The sequence below is a fragment of the Carassius carassius genome, chromosome 7, assembly GCF_963082965.1.
Source record: "Carassius carassius chromosome 7, fCarCar2.1, whole genome shotgun sequence".
NCBI lineage: Eukaryota > Metazoa > Chordata > Actinopteri > Cypriniformes > Cyprinidae > Carassius > Carassius carassius.
The window spans coordinates 25,474,577-25,493,684 of record NC_081761.1 but is presented as its reverse complement, the minus strand read 5'-3'; the positions used below and the strand labels follow the sequence as shown (position 1 = coordinate 25,493,684).

Genomic DNA, 19,108 nt, shown 5'->3' with positions numbered 1-19,108 from the left:
GTAATTGGAAATCAGTTAGTAGGCAGCACAAATCAACATGAAGTTCTGCTCCATGCGTTCTGCTCTGTGAATGCATGACTTAAAGCAGATTTTTCTTGTTGGTGACTAGATGCATTTGCTATTGCTCACTGTCAGAAAGACTAAAATTCACTCGAAATGTTTGAATGAGTTTAAGCCACAGCTGAAAACGAATGCAATCAAACTGGTTTGGACAACAGATGGATGCTACAAGCATTTTGAGGAGGGTGAGGACAATGTATGACGTCAGAATGAAACGTTGTAACCCTTGCATTGGTCTTTATTACAGTTCAGGTCAACACTTTACTGCTTATTATTTACGGGAAAGGAAATGGTGCACCCAATTTGAGCTGTGATTTCTTTTCAAATGAGCTGAATTGGAGAATCGAGCGAGGACGAGTCTGACAAATGGAACAAAATGAAAGCGAAAAGCAAGGTCACACCAAGCTATGTCTTGCCAGTTTATTCTTAAAAGCTTATTTTTGTTCCCGAGGTTATAAAAAGAAAACATGTTTAATTCATTTTCTTGTCTATTAGCAGCCTTGTGCTCTCTTTTGGACCTGCCTTGCGCCTGCCGTCGAGTGATGTTTTCGGGATGAATTATTTGACTTGTTCAACACGGTAACAAAGACATGCATTAGAATCTAATTTACTGCTGGATGCAGGCAATTTACTACCAAACCCCATTTCTGTGAAGTCAGAGCAGCTATAAATGTGTTCCAGTATGTTTTAAGAAGCTCAAAGCCAGTGTTGTGGCTTTTCGAAAGCCTCTGTTCTCGTCATTTCTAAAGTTCTTCTAAAATTCAGCAGGAGGTTGTGCTGATTAGAATGAAACAGCAAGAACATTTCCTCTTGCATCATTTTAAGTGCTCAAGTAAAATCATCAGCGCCTACAACCTGTTCACGGCATACCACTTTTTTTGCACAGCACAAAAGAAATAAAATTTGATTTATCATTTTAATATCACGAAATAAACCAGGAATATAAATTCAAGCATATGAGGTGACACTAGAACAGTGCATGTAATCACACGCTCTTTAGAAGGAAATGCGGCAGAATCAGACCAAATCAGCATGGGTCTGTCCTCTCTTCTTCCTCTCAAGCCACAGGAAACCTAACAACTGCATTTACACTATAACAGCCTTTGACAGCAATGGCTATGAGCATAGAAGTGGCTGAAAAGTCTGCTGATTGCATTATTTAAAATGAGTGAGAGTATTAAAGAGGCAGTGAAACAGCTGTGGATGAGAGCGAGAGAGTATATACACATGCAGGTGGCCAAGTGGCATATGGTTGACAGCCTGCTTATCCATTTCACTGCCCTGTCAGCTGGAGGTCATACTGACGGTGACCCCTGTCCTTTGCTGAAAATGCCAACAAGGGCCTGTTTCATTCTTTAGCTATACCCGTCTCTCTCTATATCTATCATGGCCCATGGGGGTGGCTTCGAAAGTCCAATGAGGCTCTTTTATTGTGCAATACATCAGGCGGGTGACAGGTGGCCGTGCTGGCAGACCAGCTAGAGAGCGTGGCGTATAAAGCTATCAGCCTGACAGTCAAATTACTATCATTTCGCCTCAGGAAAGGAGATATTTACCATGCATAAATTTCCCCCGAGCAGGTTCCCCAGCCGCACGCCACACAGCCTTTCCTTTTTACTATCAATTTACGTCGCTAATGCAGAGAGGGCCAATAAGTGAAACGGACAGCATGTTGTTGGCTAATGGACTTTTTGGGGCCGCCTCCACTGAAACATCTGAAATAGTTTCCATTACTACGTCAGTCTGTATGTGCAGCTCAGATGGATGGATATGCTTTACGGTAAGCGTCAGCCCTCCAATTAATTCGGATCGGAAATTAATAACATTTGAAAATTATTACTTGCCATTTCTGACACATCGCGGCAGGGGATTGAAAAAAGAAGGAGACGGTGTTCCCCAAGGGGATTCATTAAGGCATGATGTCTGTGAGATACATCATTCAGCAGTGATTAAAAAGGCCCATCAAAATGCACAAGATGGGAATCAGTCCATGCATATTGAATACCCCCCACTATAACAGACATGGCAGAACTGCAGATGGAGAAAAATGGCAGGCGCGGCTCTCCACACGTGTTCCCGAGAACCGCTGTTCTGGCACCGGAAACCCAGATGATAATGAATGACCTGAATAGCCTGTCTTCCTGTATCAGCTTGAGTAATAAATGTATTACGCATCTTCTGTTTATTTATGGATTAGGAAGCAGTGATGCAAACAATGGTTACGATGTGATGTCGCTGTATATTAGACAGCGTGGGTTTAGGTGAGGATTGGCCGCCTGCTTGTCTTTGATGAAAAATATGTTATATCTCACCAGGCATTGCTTCTCATAAATCAATAAACATTTCCACATAAACTCTATGTCATATGCACACACACGCATGCTTATACCTTGTAGTGGCATCTATGCTCTGTCTCACATAAGATGTATTCACGACTGTGTTGTTTTTAGTGCGTAACTCAAACCAAGCAAGCGGGGAAAAGACAGAAAAATCCACTCATCCTTCCATCCATCATATACACCACTGTAACTTGGTGTACATTTGTTTTTTTATTCAAATTGCTCTGTTGTGTAACTGTACGGATAAATTCACAGCCACTTTAATTCATTCCCTTTCAATTTCCATTTCAGCATCTTTATGTAGCTAATCCAATTCAAATTCCAAATCATGAATAGAATGGTTAAAAGCCAGTTCTTAAATTCTGCATTTTGCTCCATCCAGGCATGTGCACATTTGAACAGGGTCTTTGATCACCTACCTCGCCCCAGGCAGCTGGCAGTGGCTCCACAGGTGGGTAATATTTGGGCAGGTCCCAGGCCACAGTGTTCATATACCATCGGAAGTCTTTACATTTGAGGTGTTTGCGGAGCTCTTTCTGAGCGGTCAGGTCACCGGTGGAGAGGTGGCGGTACTCGGGCCGGCGCTGATAGATGTACTCTGTGTACTCATCCATCCATGTCTCTGCCACTCGCTTCAGGTTCTATGAGACGAATTGAGGTAAATGTGTTATTTTCATTTGAACAGTGCTACATATTTGTATGTGCTTTGCAAAAGTATGAGAATCTCTAGGATTAGCTGTTAATTTGAAGGTGAAATTAGAGTCCATCTGTTCAGAGGTGTTTTCATTCAGTGCCAGTGCCTGCCCTGTTTAATATAAAGAACAGGGATCTCTCAAAGTCTGGACCTCCTTAGAAAAAAAACAGTCGTCTCTTCTCATCAGGCTGGAAAATGTTACAAAACCATTTCTAAAGAGTTTAAACTCCACAAATTCACAGTCAGATAGATGGTGACCAATGTGCTGGACTTGAAACTTCGTTTTCAACAAGGACTTTTATTTTGATACTTATTTTTGGGTTTTCCTTAGTTTTCCAATGGTTTCCTGTTTTAAAGAGGAAGTAGGCCATATTCCTTTAGTGGTTTAGTTGTGCAAGGTACTCCATGTGGTTGCAGACATCCATCTTCATCTTGTTTATCAAAGCCCTTTGAAATGCAATATCTGTAAGTGACTGTTTGATTTTGTTAAGTGAGCATTGAGTTCTTTATTGTTGTGCTATGCAATGTAGCATTTAATTCAGCATGTTTGTTACCTTTTTCTACTCAAATTTGCAAAGTATTAATCTATGCTGTTGATTCAACTGTATTGTTGTTGGTTCTTTGCCTTGTGTGTTTGAGAATGCTCATTTATTTAATGATTTATCTATTTTTGTGAAATTCATGTTTGTGTATTTTTCTCTTTGTAGTTTCACACTTTTCATGATTAAACTTCATAAATTGCACCTTCGTGGAGTTTGTGGAAGTGTTTAGCTGCTGGATAACTGGATCCATTAAAACAGTGAGGCCAGTGACAACCAACAAAGATCACTCCAAAAGCAATACTTGTAATAGTTCAAGGTCGCAAAGGACCCCAGTGTAACTTAGAGTCCACCACTGAACACTGAATTACCATGGTGTGTATGGCAAGTTGTAAGAAGAAAGATACTGTTCTCCCAAAATAAATTTGTTGGCCATCTGCGGTTTGCTAAAGATCGCGTAGACAGGTCAGATGGTTACTGGAGAAAGGTTTTGTGGTTTTATACGAAAATTGTTTTATTTGGAGAAAAAAAACGCACTGCGTTCCAGCAAAGAAACTTGTCCCATCTATGAAACAAGGTGATGGTAGTATTTTGTAATGAGAAATGGGCTAAGACTTCTACAAGATGTTGACTGAACAGCAGTTACGAGAAACGTTTAGCTGCAGTTGTTGCTGCAAAATAGGGTCACACAAGATACTGAAATCAAAGCTTCACATACTTCTGCCACTCACAGATATGTAACAATGGATCATTTATCTAAATAAATAAATGATAAAGAAAATATTTTTGTCTAATTTGTTTTATTGGATTCTCTTTGTCTACTTTCAGGACTTGTGAGAAAATGATGATAGTTGGGACATTTTATATATATATATATATATATATACATGCATACACATACACTGTCAAGAGCAGAGTGCTACCTCTACTCTCCGTACTATTTGTCTCTTATCATGCGTACAGAATATGAATAAGATCTTCTAAGGAACATTGTTGATCTAGAGCACTATTAACTAGCAGAATTGGGCCACTGTAGAGAAACACTCTATCCTTTCTCATTTGGAAGGATACTGGAAATTCTACTCACTCTTGCCAGGCTGGTCCCTGAAGGCACCTTGTAGGGAACATACTTCCTGTAGATGTGGCCCACCCTCGAACAAGGAACATCGTACATGCTGCCTCCACACATCCACACCTGAAAAACCACATACGCACACACATTCTCAAACATTTATACTACATCACAGTACATGCAGAGTTGTCTCCATCTTTCATTCTCTCAGACATCTGAAAAAGCTCAAAAAGCCTCATGTATCACATCCTTGCGAGCTTCAGCACAGGCAGTCTGAGAAGGTCTCAGTGGGAATATGTGGACAGACTAGCTAGAAATATTGCTACGCTTCCACATCATACCAGCAACAAGCAATGTCCTCGCCGTGGGCTCCAATTACGTATCGACTGGCATCCGCTGAAGGAAAGAACTAGTTTTCCAACTACCTCATGCTTGTGTCTCTACTTTTCCTCTTTAAACCAAAATAAAAGCGAGATAAAGAAAGAAAGCAGGGCATTCAATATGCTTCCCTTCCCATCTCTCTCATTCTGTTCTGCTAAGGCCAAGGCTTTGATGTGCCTGTCGGTATCGAGTATTGGCTTATGCATGGTGGAGTGTGGACTCGGCCAGGGCCACTGACACACAGAGGGAGGTGAGAAGGCAGGGGGGAGGGGGCTTCTTCTTGGGAAAGTTGAGTCTGATGGTTTCTCTCTTCCTCGTTCACCCGCTGGGCTCGAGAGAGCTGTCTGCAGATATCAAACTGCACAGACCTATCTCTCCTGCCAGGCGGCGGGTTTGCGGTCAAGCTAACTTCACAGACCCCATCGTTATGGGGAGAGAATCGTTTGAAACATCAGTGCTACAAAGCGAGCAAGAAAAAGCCCCTGCCAATCCCTCATTTGAGGATAAATGAGGAAGCCATGTAACAAATAAGAGTTTTAGAAATCATTTTCAAATTTTTTTCACAGCCTCTTTTATTATAATGCATGAAGGGAGGCAGCCATGGCAGGACTTTAGATATTAAGATGACTTGAATTGCATTTAGAAAGCTGCCTACATCGAACAGATGGATGAAACTTGGACAGAGTGTGGCAGGCAACCAATCAACAGGATGATGCCAGGCCCAATCAGCCCCAGCTTTTATTTCAGTTTGTAGTTGCACGAATAAAGACATGCTGTTACAGTGCAACAGAGTTTTAAAATTGATTATGGTATTTTAATGACCATATTTCAAGGTCAAATGTGAACTGTATAACCTTATGATAAATAGCAACAAGCAAATACTGTGCATTAAAGGAAATAACAATAATTAAAAAAAAAACCTGTCAAACAGACGGTTTAGCCTCTAAACTATTTTTGCAGTTGCCATAGTTACTAGAGAGGCGCAAAGGATGGTGTTCCAATAACAAAGTTCAGTGCCAGCACAATTGAGAGTCTAATGAAAAAGACTGGGGTGGCAGGTATGTCAGAACTGATAAATAGAACACTTCCTCACATCCATCGGAGCCAGTTTTGGCCCTGCTAATCAAAACCGAATCACTTCAGAGCCACAGCCAATCACTGGATCACACAATCTAATTAGTTTCAGCAGACTAGGCTGTCTAAACACAAAAAAAAAACCACGCACAGACTCGCAGCTCCGCTATCTTCACCGCCTTATTTTGGCCGACTGGTGCACTTTTGGCTTTGAGGCTTCGCTTAGTAACACAGTGAAGAAAATAACCTTTGCCATCCAAACTTATTCTGGCTTTATTGTTGAAAAGAATGAGAAAAGATTGTCTAGACAGACAGACAGAGTGCTTCATGTGTGAAAAAAAATAATCTGGTATAGTTATAGTTAGCTGTTTGCAATGGATCAGGAGCTATTGGATGTGGTTTTGGAGGGTGTGTCCTATTTGAATGGGTCTTCTTGTGCACTTGTCCTCTTGTTTTGATTATTTTGGTCTAAATGTCCAATGACAGGAAGAAGCCTTCGTAAGGTCTGTGAGAATTGATGTATTATTTGTGAATTGCAAAGCGGAATCAACCCAGATGCTTTAACTCACCTTGAAGGATATTTCAAACTGCTCACCACCCCAGATCTCAAGGCCTGTGTCATATCCTCCCAGTTCCCAGAACCACTGTCGGTTTACAGCAAACAAGCCTCCGGCCATCACAGGAGACCTGCGGGAAGCAGAATGAGCAATATGCTCAGCCATTTTTTAGAATTCATACTGCATTTATTAGATAAAGTCTTAATAGAACCTGAAGGACAGTGTGAAGGAAGGACCACAAATTAAGGTCGAATAACCCCTGGAGAAACTCAGGACGGAGCAGTTACTTAATATAAATATTAAAAAATTCTTATTATGAATCACTTGTGTTGTATTATTTCTCACTTGCAAATGGCTTTAAGTTATACTGAATAAATCAATAAATGTAAATAAGAAAAAAACTATATTGATGAGTAGGTGGATACACTAGGGCTTGCATGGCTACTATTATCAGCAAACTGGTACAGGAAAGTAATGGACTAGTCAGCAGGTCAAAATGTATCATATGTACATGACTCACAATAAGTTGTGTAACTTCGAACACAAATCCAACAATGCACAGACAGAGAGTATGTACCAGAATATTGAGGGTAGCCAACAGGTTGCAGAATTGTCATTTGAATGTAACGGAATTTAAATTGAAAATATAATTCAAAGCAACACGTTTAACAATTTTTTAATCAGCAAAATTGGTCAAACCTTGAAAAATGTTGTTTAATCCTTGAAGTTTGAAAGTTTATAGCCCTTAGAGCTACAGATGACCGACAGATAGCTTTGCCACCACAGAAATAAATGACATTTTAAAATATATTAAAAAGTCAACAGTATTATTAATAGATAGATTCATTACTGTACAGAAGCAGAGAATATAACACATGGATCCATCAGAGCATATATTAATAAGCTCATTTTACTTTCATGCATCTCTCCAGTCTTCTGTGTTTTGAAAGCTGAATCATAATCTACATACATCTGCAAACAGTTTCTGATGATAGAACCTGACATAAGTTGGAAGCTGAATTCTGCTCACTGACATGATCAGGCTCACTGTCCAGTCAAAATCACTTATGTGAAAAAGTGAGATTTAGTGGCCAATTCATGGCAGATCAAAGTGAGAGAGGACTGTACGTAGTTAAGCAGATGTCAACCAAACTTGCAGATGAGTTATTTGTTATCCTCATTGTGCTATTTTCATTAATGCTTACTGTGCGTCCAAAACTCTCATTCAGTCGTTATATCACATGTACTTACGGGGCTTAAGCCTGCCAAATGGGGTTTGAGAGGGGATACTGATGGATTTAATGGATCTCGCCAGTTGTTTAGTGGCGTTTGAATCCCGAGACTTGGCTAAAGCAGACATGAAGCAGTACAGAGTGTCTGTCGGTGTAAGTAGTGCAATCTTTTAATAGAGCATGTGGGATGAAATATGGTAATGCAAGGGCTGGAATGACAGCATGTTTTGGGATTATGGTTATGCATATACTGCACTTGCACACTGCACAGATGACAGAGAGCCCTGGGTTGAGAGAGGATTTGTGGTGGATTTATTTATTCAGTATTTTGAGCATGGGGGGTAAAGCTGAGATGATCCATGGGCAGACATTTCATCCGTCATTGGTGATGGTGGTGCGGGTGATGCAGGGCTCATTTATTCATCATGGGTGGCCTTTACACTGTCAGTGAAATCGACAATTATGTGACTCTCCAATTGTCCTCTTCTAATTGTTTGTATAAACTAAAAAAGCATAGATAAGCCTTATTTAGATGAGGAAGGAATAACGGGTATCATTTGAGTCAATTTGCCCCAAGAAATCTAAAAAGATTAGTCTCACAAATTTAGGCAAAACTATTACTAAAAATAGACCGACATAGACAACTGTTGAAAGGTTTGTGAGTTTGTAAGTATCTTATGCAAGGCTGTATTTCTTTGATTAAAAATTCAGTAATAAAATTTGATTACAAGTTTTGTGAAGTCTTTTCTACAGTAATATATTCAAAAATATTATTTATTTTTATTTTCAAAGCTGAATTTTCAGCAGCCATTACTCAAGTGTTCAGTGTCACATGACCCTTAAGAAATAAATCTAATATTGCTAATGAAGGAACATTAATTATTATGTTGAAAGCTTAATATTTTTGTGGAAGCCATGATACCTTCAGGATTATATAATGATTATAAAGTTCAAAACAATAGCATTTATTTTAAATAGAAATATTTTTGTATCAAATACAATGTCTTCACTGTTGTGTTGATGAATGTAATGCATCCTTGATGAATAAAAGTATTAACTTATTTAATTACTGACCCAAAGTTTTTGAGTTGCTGTGCCAAAATTGCTCTCTTAATCCATCACAGAAATTATTTTACTGAGTAATGTTTCAATACACCAAACCAATGCCAAAAACAGTCAGACTGGCATATTCACTGTTCCCTTCATAAAACCATTTCTATGGAACAATTTCAAATATAAAAAAAAGTTATATATATATATTTTGTAAACCTGTACATCTGAGTAAAATTATTTGAAGAATATATTGAATAAATGAAGGTTTTGATATGAAGTCTTAATATCATTTTTCATCAAAGACAAAACAATAAAACAACAGACGGATTGACCTACAAATACATACTGATATATCAGGCTGATTTTTTTCATTTAAATGAAATAATTATGTGACCACCAAATACAGAGGATCTGGTGGAAACCACATGGCCAGCAATTAACAAGGATGAAAAGTGCAAATTGCTGGGTTCTGTGTGATCTAGCCAAAAATATTATGGATGGCTAAAAGCATGAAGCGGAGAGGAGAATGAATGAGAATGAGCAAGAGAGCAAAGACAAAATGGCAAGCCATAAACAATAATTGGAGGAATGGGTTTGTGTACAGACGGCCAAAGTAGATGAGCAGTGCGGCGCCAAAATCAATTTACTCTTACGTAATAATCTCTGGCCTGCTTCCTTACAATTTAATAAGGTGCTAAAATATAACAGTGATATATAACTACTCAATTAAGACAGCTAATGGAGGAACAAGCACTCCACTGGAGAAATTACTGTGTTGCTTTTTTCCCTTCCACCACCAGTAACAGCAGCTCCAGCAGATTTTGTGACGTTGTGGAACATGCCATCCTGAAATGGACATTTGTGTTTTGGCTCTTGCAGACGATGGACTGTGTGGGTGCTTAGCCAGCTCATTGGCTATGGGGTTCATCAATGGTTTATTTGATCAGCTGAGCACCCAGCTAGGAGACTCAGGCGGAAAGAAATAGAATCACTTAGACATCAGGAGAGGCAAGAATCAGCGATGGGGATGATTGGAGCGACCGATCAACAGGCTCAGGGGAGCTTTGACAACTTGACAAGTTTCTTTGACGGCTCTGGCCATAGCTATGGCTCTTGATTGTATTTGTTCGCTCTCGTCTCCCAGTCTGTTCATGCATGCACAATGGCTCGCTCCATTTAGGATGTGTCTGTTTTTCAACGTTCTGTCTCTTATTCAGACACAGAAATGGGAGCTGATTACTTAAGGGGCTGCTTGCGTGGTGATGCTGCAGTGCATGTGCAGGAAAAGCTGCGGTGGCCGTATTGATTGGCTATTTAGGCCTCAGTCTGAAGGGAGAATGTGGATCGATGTGGTGGAGTGTTAGTGTGTTTGAAGGAAAGGCAGGTGAAGGAAGTAGAGAAACCTCTCATCAGGAGTGCTCTGCACCACTGGAGCATACCATCAGGTCAAATACCTTACCACAGAAGAAAAGAGAGGAAAACAAGAGAGAGCGAGAGAGAGAGAGAGAGAGAGAGAGAGAGAGAGAGAGAGAGAGAGAGATGGAAACAGGGGGCCCCTCCTGGATGTAGACCCCCTAGCTAAGTATAAATCTAACAAGATGAGCCCTTCCTGTGAGGCGATGTGAAGTGAAAATGAACATGGAGGGGATCTGTATGATTTTGCCCGGAGCAAGGAGAGATTTTAAACTGGAATGTCAGAATGTTGTGTGTTCTCACTCTGCTACACAGGCACAATTTGTTAGCAGACTGTTAGCCAGAAGTGTTTTAATACTATTAGCATTTTGGAAGAAAGATGGAAATGACAAGTTTAATCAGAAAACAAAACAACTAAACAACTTTACCAAAAATGGGACTTCGGAGTCACAGAAAAATAAAAACAACACATTATTTTGTTATCTGAAAATTTGTGACTGAAATTAATAATGCATTGTAGAACTTAAAAAGAGTAAAAAGATATGTCAAGAAATTATAAAGTGTTTCTTTAGTGACATATAGCGAGAACATATACCAATATACATATAACCGATAAACATTATTATATGGTGTGATCTGAACCTTAAACACATTTTGTCAAAAAAGCTGGTATTGTCCATTTTCAAGGCATCGTGAGTTCATGTTTTACTGCAGAAGCCAAAAAGAGCCCTTGTTGTTTGTGAACAGAAGGTGATAAGTCCATTCAGCGTGCTGTATTCAGGTCAGGTGACAAGTCTGTCAGTCACTTTGAAAAGACGCGAGTTTCTTCAAAGCTGACTAAAAGTGTTCGAAGATGGGTAATTTCGACAAGCTTGATGAATTAATACAATTTTCACTTTGAAAAGACGCGCTAGCTGAGAGGAGTTTGATTGATATTACTTGGAATGCACAATAAAATAACAATAATAAAAAAAAGAGTTATTTGCAGTTTTTGCAAATGAAGTCTTCAAATACTGTGTCATTATTTACCTAATCTTTTTTGCTTTTCATCTGCAGGACAGAAGAGTTTTTTGAAGAATATTGGAAGCCAAAACATTTTGGTCACTTTCCACTTTATGGAAAACACTGAAAAATTTCTCAAATAATTTTATTTTATGTCACACGTTACAAAGAAATGGTTTGGTGTGATACAATGGTAAGTAAATGATGCCAACATTTTTATATTTGGGTGAACTATAACACATGTAAATAAAATCCTAACCAGTCACGATATGACACAATTCCAGCGACAAACAATTTGTCTTTTCATGCTGAAAGTAAAAAAGAGGGTGTGGTGGAAAACAATCAATCACAAAACACAGCCTCTCTTTTTGTGCACTCAGCATAAAACAAAGAACACCTACATTGTATTTTCATGTCTTCTGATGCTTAATCAGGTTTGATGATTTTCATGGTTTTCCTTAAGGAACTTAAGGGATTTGCCATGAAATATCTGTTTCCAAAGTTTACAATCTCTCCTCAGCCATTTTGGATGTCTAAAATACATGAGGAGTACAACTTCATTCCAATGAGAATTCTGTGCTGGTGGGGTTAATGGTGCGACACCAAATAAATGGAAACCAACTGTCTAAGAGTTAAAGCATAAAAGTGTCAGCACATTAATTGAACAGTACTGCCGAAAATGTCTTCTGCTTAAATTTTTTTAAATACAATAAATAAAATTACATATTTAGATAATAGACTTAGACAAACCTTCATGGCCCAATTATCTTTGAGAAAACAAGAAAGAAACAAGGCGGCATTTCTGGATTGCCTTCATTTTAAACATTCTGTTAAAGTCACATAGGAACACTACTTCAGTCAAATGAGAACACTGTTTGGAATGTAAACCATGTGACCAACAAAATATAATGAAACTTGGCTGGTTCGGACCAAAACAATGCTACCTTTTACTGCTTAATACTTTATTGTGTTTAATCTGGTTAAGTTAGCGTAAAACAATATTCTATTGAAAAATACTCATAAAATCATACAAATCTAGAAGAAAAATCAAGAATCTTGCAGCCAGATGTGGCAGAAAAACCAACCAACCAAACAAACAAACTTAAACGAGAAATGGAAAACCCAGAATGGATGGAACGTGATTATAGAACACTTTGAGCGAAGACAGGGAATTGCTGTCGCCCATTCTCTAAACATTAGGTGCGAAACAAGCACACACACAAACACACACACTCTTTTTTTCGTCTGTATGTAGGTCACTCTCTGGGGTAGTTTTTTCTCGAGGTCTTGAGGGACTCAGTGGGGTCTTGACCTCTCAGCCCTGTTTCAAACTCATTAGCATTCATCACCTTCTCGCACACTGGCCATTCTAATACTGCTCTCATTTCTATTACCATTCAGCACAGCGACCTAAATACACAAGCACACACCCACACGCACACACACACACACACACACACACACACACACACACACACACACACACACACACACACACACACACACACACACACACACACAGAACGACTCCCTGAGGACATGCAAGCCCAATGTTGACAAGCCCTCTTGGTGGTCTGCTGATTCCACTGGGGCTAATAAAAAGCAACACTAAGGGTAATTGGTGCAGGTGACTCTGTAAACTCTGCCACAATTGCCATTTTTAGAGAGTGTGTCTTGTGACTAGGCTCTTTTTAGACTATTAATTTGTGTTATTCCTCAATTAACTACAATAATCTCTGGAAACAGACCTCAGGGGAGAGAGAGGTATTTACATATAGAGTCACATTGATGTTTGCTCCCTTGACTTACGGTAATTATTCTGAGAGAACTAGAGAGAGGAAATAATATAGTTTGTGCATTGTATTCTAGCTAAATGTGATGTCAGTCTGTGTGGCTGTAGTAAGTTAAAGGGTCTGTTTGCTTTGTGCTCATTCTAATATTCTAATAAACTAATCATTTGTTCAGGCTGGTTGGAGACAGCCCTTCACAGAAAGCCCCTAAGAGCAGCTGGCATTGATCCCACACACAAAAAAAACTCTGCTTAAAAATCTAGCCAACCTTCATGACCCATTCCTAATTCAAAGCATTTGTGACAGAAAAAGAAGAAAACTAAAACAACGTTTTTACATCACCTTCATGCTGGACATCATCCCCCCACACCCCTTTTCTTTTCAAACATGGAAAAAGTGCCAGCCATGCAGTTGCCAATCACAATTTGCATTCAAGGCCTGAGCAACATAAATCCAATTAAGTTCTCCCCAAATACAACATTTATGAAGCTTAAACGTCTTTGTGGAGCAAGGAGGACACAGGCTGAAGAGCTCATCAGCTTTTCTTTTCTCTTTCTCTCTTTCCCCCATCATCCCCGCTGTCCCTGTGATTTCCATAAATATAAATCCACTATTTACTCCCGTCGCTGGCAAATTCTGCAGAAAGATTTCCATTCTCAGCAGAAAAGACCTCAATTTGGAAATGTCCAATCTTGCTTGAATGGTGGGTGGGAGGGGAGCGATTTCTGGCATAATCATCTCTTTCTGAGTCCTATTGTGCAGCTGCATATTAAATGGTTAAAGTCACCGAAAACAGTGGGGGACTTAAAAGAGATTTGTAGTGGGAAATCATTTCCAATGTACTTCTTTGAAGTCAAGGTCAGAGTATGCATAAAGTGTGAGAGACACAGAAAGAGACAGAGGTGGTAGGCGGAGAAAAGATTGAGTCCATTGTCATCTATCATACTTTCCAGGAATCCCATAACACCTGGAGAGAAAACTTCATACATTTGCACATTTTTGTGAGTTCAAGGTGTCGTACACGCCAAGCAAGGGCATACGTGTGAAAGGCAAGGCCGTGAATCACTATTAAAGCATATGTACACCATGAATCCATTATTAATTTCCTCCTCAGAGAAAGGCGGAAGATTGGGGACAATGCGACCCCATTATAGAAAGCCATCTCTAATGAATAAAGGGGCCAATAAGGTCTGTAATATATGGAAATAGGATCCTGCTGTTATCATCACCTGCCATTGACTGTGACTTCTCATCCTGGCCAGAAGGGGGCGATGTGGGGACAAGGATACAACTTCAGCTCAAAGTTCCCCATAGGTTGGGGTTATAATGTAATTTAACCCAACAGCTAACGCATGTCACAAGGTAGCGAGGTGAATCATTCGCTGCACTTCCATTAACGCCGAGACGCTGGGTTTACTACTTTTTCTTCTTCTCTCAATCAATCAGAGAGAAGTCAGGGAAGAAAGCTCTGACTTCTCAGTAGATCAGTCATTGCACAAATGAGCTGTGATCCAGATAGAGGACCCGCTTTCATCTTGTAACAGGCGGTAAGATCTATATTAAGGCTTCTTAGCTGCGTACGCTTCACACATGCGAATGTGCCAGTCTAGGTTGCTCAGCCAACAGTCGAGGCAAGAGGTAGTAAAGTATTAAAATAAAAGGATGGGGGATTTTGAAAGCCAGAAGGATTCTGTTCCACGGTCGAGGGTGGCTCGCAGGAGAGGCTCATTACGTACCCATCACGTCGCAAAGTTTTCTGCATCTCTCTTTAAGTGCAGATGTCTCACGGAGAGCAAAAAGGGTGCGGATGCATTTTGTCTTCCCATCCTATGCTTCTTTTTCACCCTTATAAAAATGCCTCAGCCTGCTCCTTCAGAAGTAAAGTTAGCAAATTGGCAGAGGAGACGTCACCCCTCTAGCAACATGGCTCTGACGGAAGAGTCTTAGCCCACGCGAGAGGCTTGAGTGCACGAGGAGAGACACGTCAGCTTAACTTTGGCTTGTTAACTGCTTTAGGCAGATGTTATGTACTGTAGGGGGACTTTTCGCAGAGAATTGAAGGGGAAGATAAACAGCATATGGGGGACTTAGGACTAGCTGGTACATCAGACAGAGTTAAACAGAACTGTTTGTGACAGTACATGCATGAAATGGAAGGCAACAAATCTCTGTTGTGGTTTGCACTACGCATCAAACAGGCCTGGGTCTGCAGAATGGATCGAATTTATAAAAACCCACTGAAATGTTTGAGGCTTTAGTGTCACATTCCTGAGTAATGTTTCACAGCAAACATTTCGGCTGCCCTTCCTGTGAGAGAGACAAAGAGAGTGAGAATGGGAGCACAGATATGCAGGTCAGAGTAAAATGTGAGCCGGTGGGAGTTTTATTGGTGACATGGTGTGAAATAAAAACACTGGACGTAGATGTATCTCTCTCACCCAATTGAACTCTAGTATCACACTGTCTTTGCATCCAGCTGTAACTATCCCTCTTAATTCCCCTCAGAGACTGGCATCTAATGAGAAATGTCTCCTAGTACTCAGACTATATTAAAGAAAATATGAAGAATATTACTTTCTGCATTGATTTTTTTTGTATGCATTTCCCCAGCTTTGATTTTTCATAAGCATCTTTGCCAAATGACAAATCACAAAATGAATAGAACTTCAGTCACTAGAGAAATCAAATCCCTAGATCTTACACTCAAATGAAATACATAAAACCCCTTAGATAATGTTTAAAGTGTCGAGACATGGATTTTGATTAATATCATTTTCTCTATTCTAAAAAAATATATATATTATCAAGTATCAGTATCAGGATTTTCAAGTACATTTACGTTTTTACTTAATTACTTTGTTATAAATTATTATTTATAATTATAAGTCAAAAGGTATGAACTGTTTATTAGATGGTTGGAAGCTGCATTAAGGGCAAATGATGGTAAATCAACATAATTAGGAAATAATGCCTATTTCCCAGGTCTTCACATTATTTTTTCTGACCCCTTTGTGTCTATATCTGTAATTATTATTAATAATAATGTTCAGGGGTGTAAGTGTTTTTTTTTGACAACTTTTCAGATTTAAATGGTAATTTAGCTAAAAATGGACAAAAAGGAAGTTTTTCTGCCTGCCTATCTAAATGTTGTAGGCACACGCTGGTCGCATGTAGTCAGTAATGCTGACAGCCCGGCAGAGTGGAACAGATATACAGAGGTGTGTTTGATCCTTGACAGGTGGGCATGGGTTGAGCCATTGACTGCAGAAAATATGACTTGCCCTCAGGCCTTGGAGGAGGAGTGGGATGCTGGATGAACTACAGTGGGCTGTACTGGGCACAGCATACAGAAGAACCAGCAACCCGAGGGGAGGGAGAGGTTTGGAGTCCACAGAAAATCACAGAGGTCTTTGGATAAAGCCCTGCAGCATCCCACTAATGTTAACATTCTAATCCACATGTGTGCAGCAGCAGTCATGAAAGGCTGGTTGTAAGACTGTTTAAAAGTGTGTTTTTGTGTTAGTGTACATAAGTGAGTGAGAGAGTCTTCACTCAGACTTCTGCAGAGGAGACGCAGTGCACCTGCACATATAAACACAAACACACACTCCGCCACACTCAGGAAAGCTGATTTTCTCAAGACCTCATATCCACCCCAAAAATTAATCCACAGCTTAATGCCTGGTATGGCTAGTCTGGGGTGCAACGTGCTGTGATGTGATAGGGGACCAAAAAAACATACGCGCGCGCACGCACACACACACACACACACACTAACACACACTAACACACACACACACACACACACACACAAACACACACACACACACACACACACACACACACACACACACACACACACACACACACACACACACACACACACACAGTAGAGTCTCTCTACTGCAGTCATTCCCATCCAAGGGTGGAAAGATTTCAATTTTGTTTGGTTAAAACTATGAAACAGAAGTTATGGCTATTAGACTATGGCTATAGTTAGGACTATTTTTTTTTCCTGGCAGTAAATCATTAAACAATTTTAAGGATAGAGATCAAAATAGTATCTGTGAGGCAACACTTACAGCGGAACATATACTGTACAGTATAAAGACTCCAGAGAGAAATTGATTTCTTTCTCTGCTCATATCACTTGCACTTTCTGACAAAATAACTAATTTTTTACCCATTTGACTGCATCAAATGTCTCAAATCAAACTAAATCTAGTTATAAAATAACAGATTCAGTATTTCTCAAATTGCTTCAATTTACTCAAATTGTCTCAGTTTGAGAGGAAGCTGCTTGGTGTGTGAGTTTTTCACCCACTGTTTTTAATTTAATTCAGAGGGAATTATTGCAATAATGGCCATATCTAGTATAATCAGCATTAGAAGAAACACATTTCTGATAAACTGTAGATGACTTGAAGGGTACATCAGACAAAAAATAAATAGATAAAAACACATTTTAGTAAAAGCTGCTCTACTGCTTGTGATGCTGAAGATCACTAATACTAAATGTAATTTTATTAATAAGATTCGGGAGGAGCGCGTCAGATACTTAGCCTAATCAACACAGGTGGATCATAATCAAGTAATCAATCCCATAGTATAAATATCGCTGACTTACCTCTATCCATTGACGGTTTATCAGCATCCCTCCTCCACCCCATCTCCTCACTTCAAGTTCACTTTATAAATAGACGGGGAAGGGGGGGTACTCTAGGTTCGGGCCATTCCCGAGCTCGGAGCCCTTCCCCGGACAGCACACCAAATACGCATTCCATACCTCAGCTAATTATATGTAAGCGTGAATTATTGAAACTCAGAATCATAGATTGACATGAGCTGTGGTAGAAAAGCTGGTAAAAAACATTTACAAGTGAAAATTGAAACACAGTGGAACAGTATGGAAATCAAAGGCTTGGGATTAAGGCTCCTGACTAATAATTGAGGGTATCATAAGTGCAGGTCACTGGTCAGAGTGACATTTCATATATCCTCTATTTATGCCCCACAACACAGGTCTAGTGAGGTCAATCACAATGTCTCTGTGCAGAAGATATAAATGAGATTGTGAAACAGACTGGCAGATCAAAAGCTAAAGCAAATTAGAAAGGGAACAATAAAGAATAAAAAGGAAGTCAGAAAGAAAAAAAACCTAAAATCTAAATTGCAGGAATTTCATTGAACACGTGTTTTTTTGATTCACCAAAAAAACAAAACTAAAAAAAAAACCACTCTGCAAAACTGCCCACTGTATAATTATCAAGACATACCGGTATGTGTTTTAGGATTAGTGATTTGGAACAATATGGCACTTTTGTGTTTCTGTATCTCAAACTTTAGATAACATAAATTTTACATATTGTAATAATATTTTAATATAGTACTTTCACATCTAGGTGGAATAAAAAATAAATAAAATGTACACCCGTCTGTTCAAATCAAATGAAAATGAACCAAGCATAGTAGATTTTTATTTTTTTCCCTGTTGTACTGAAATCGTATTGAACCCTGACCCCCGAACAGAGGTATGTACCGAACCGTAACATCTGTGTACCGTTCCAACCATTTAAATATTATTTAATATTATAATATTACAAACGACTTATTTTTCTTTGTAATCTTCAACTTTATATTCATCAAAGAATCCTGAAGAAAATTCTAAAAGATCACGTGGCACTGAAGACTGGAGTAATGGCTGCAGCTTTGACATCATAGCAATTAATAAAATTTTAAAACAAAATAATAATAAAATAAGATTTCACAATATTACAGTTTTCTTTTTTTCTGTAATTTTGCTTTTTTCATTTCACTGCACTACTTTTCCATTATTTATCTATGTGAACTTGCTAGACAGACTTGTTTCCCTGATGCACTTGAATCTTATTGGGTCTCATAT

At 39.2% G+C, this 19,108-nt stretch overlaps 1 protein-coding gene across 1 annotated transcript in view; it reads right to left on the bottom strand.

The window, feature by feature from the left end:
- Positions 1–19,108, bottom strand: part of galntl6 (polypeptide N-acetylgalactosaminyltransferase like 6) — a 246,733-nt gene that overhangs the window by 4,610 nt on the left and 223,015 nt on the right. Inside the window, exons 8-10 of the mRNA XM_059554297.1 lie at positions 6,729–6,846; positions 4,720–4,827; positions 2,819–3,040 (exon numbers count right to left, since the gene is read on the bottom strand). Of these exons, the coding sequence (XP_059410280.1) occupies positions 2,819–3,040; positions 4,720–4,827; positions 6,729–6,846 (448 nt within the window). The remainder of the gene's footprint in view (positions 1–2,818; positions 3,041–4,719; positions 4,828–6,728; positions 6,847–19,108) is intronic.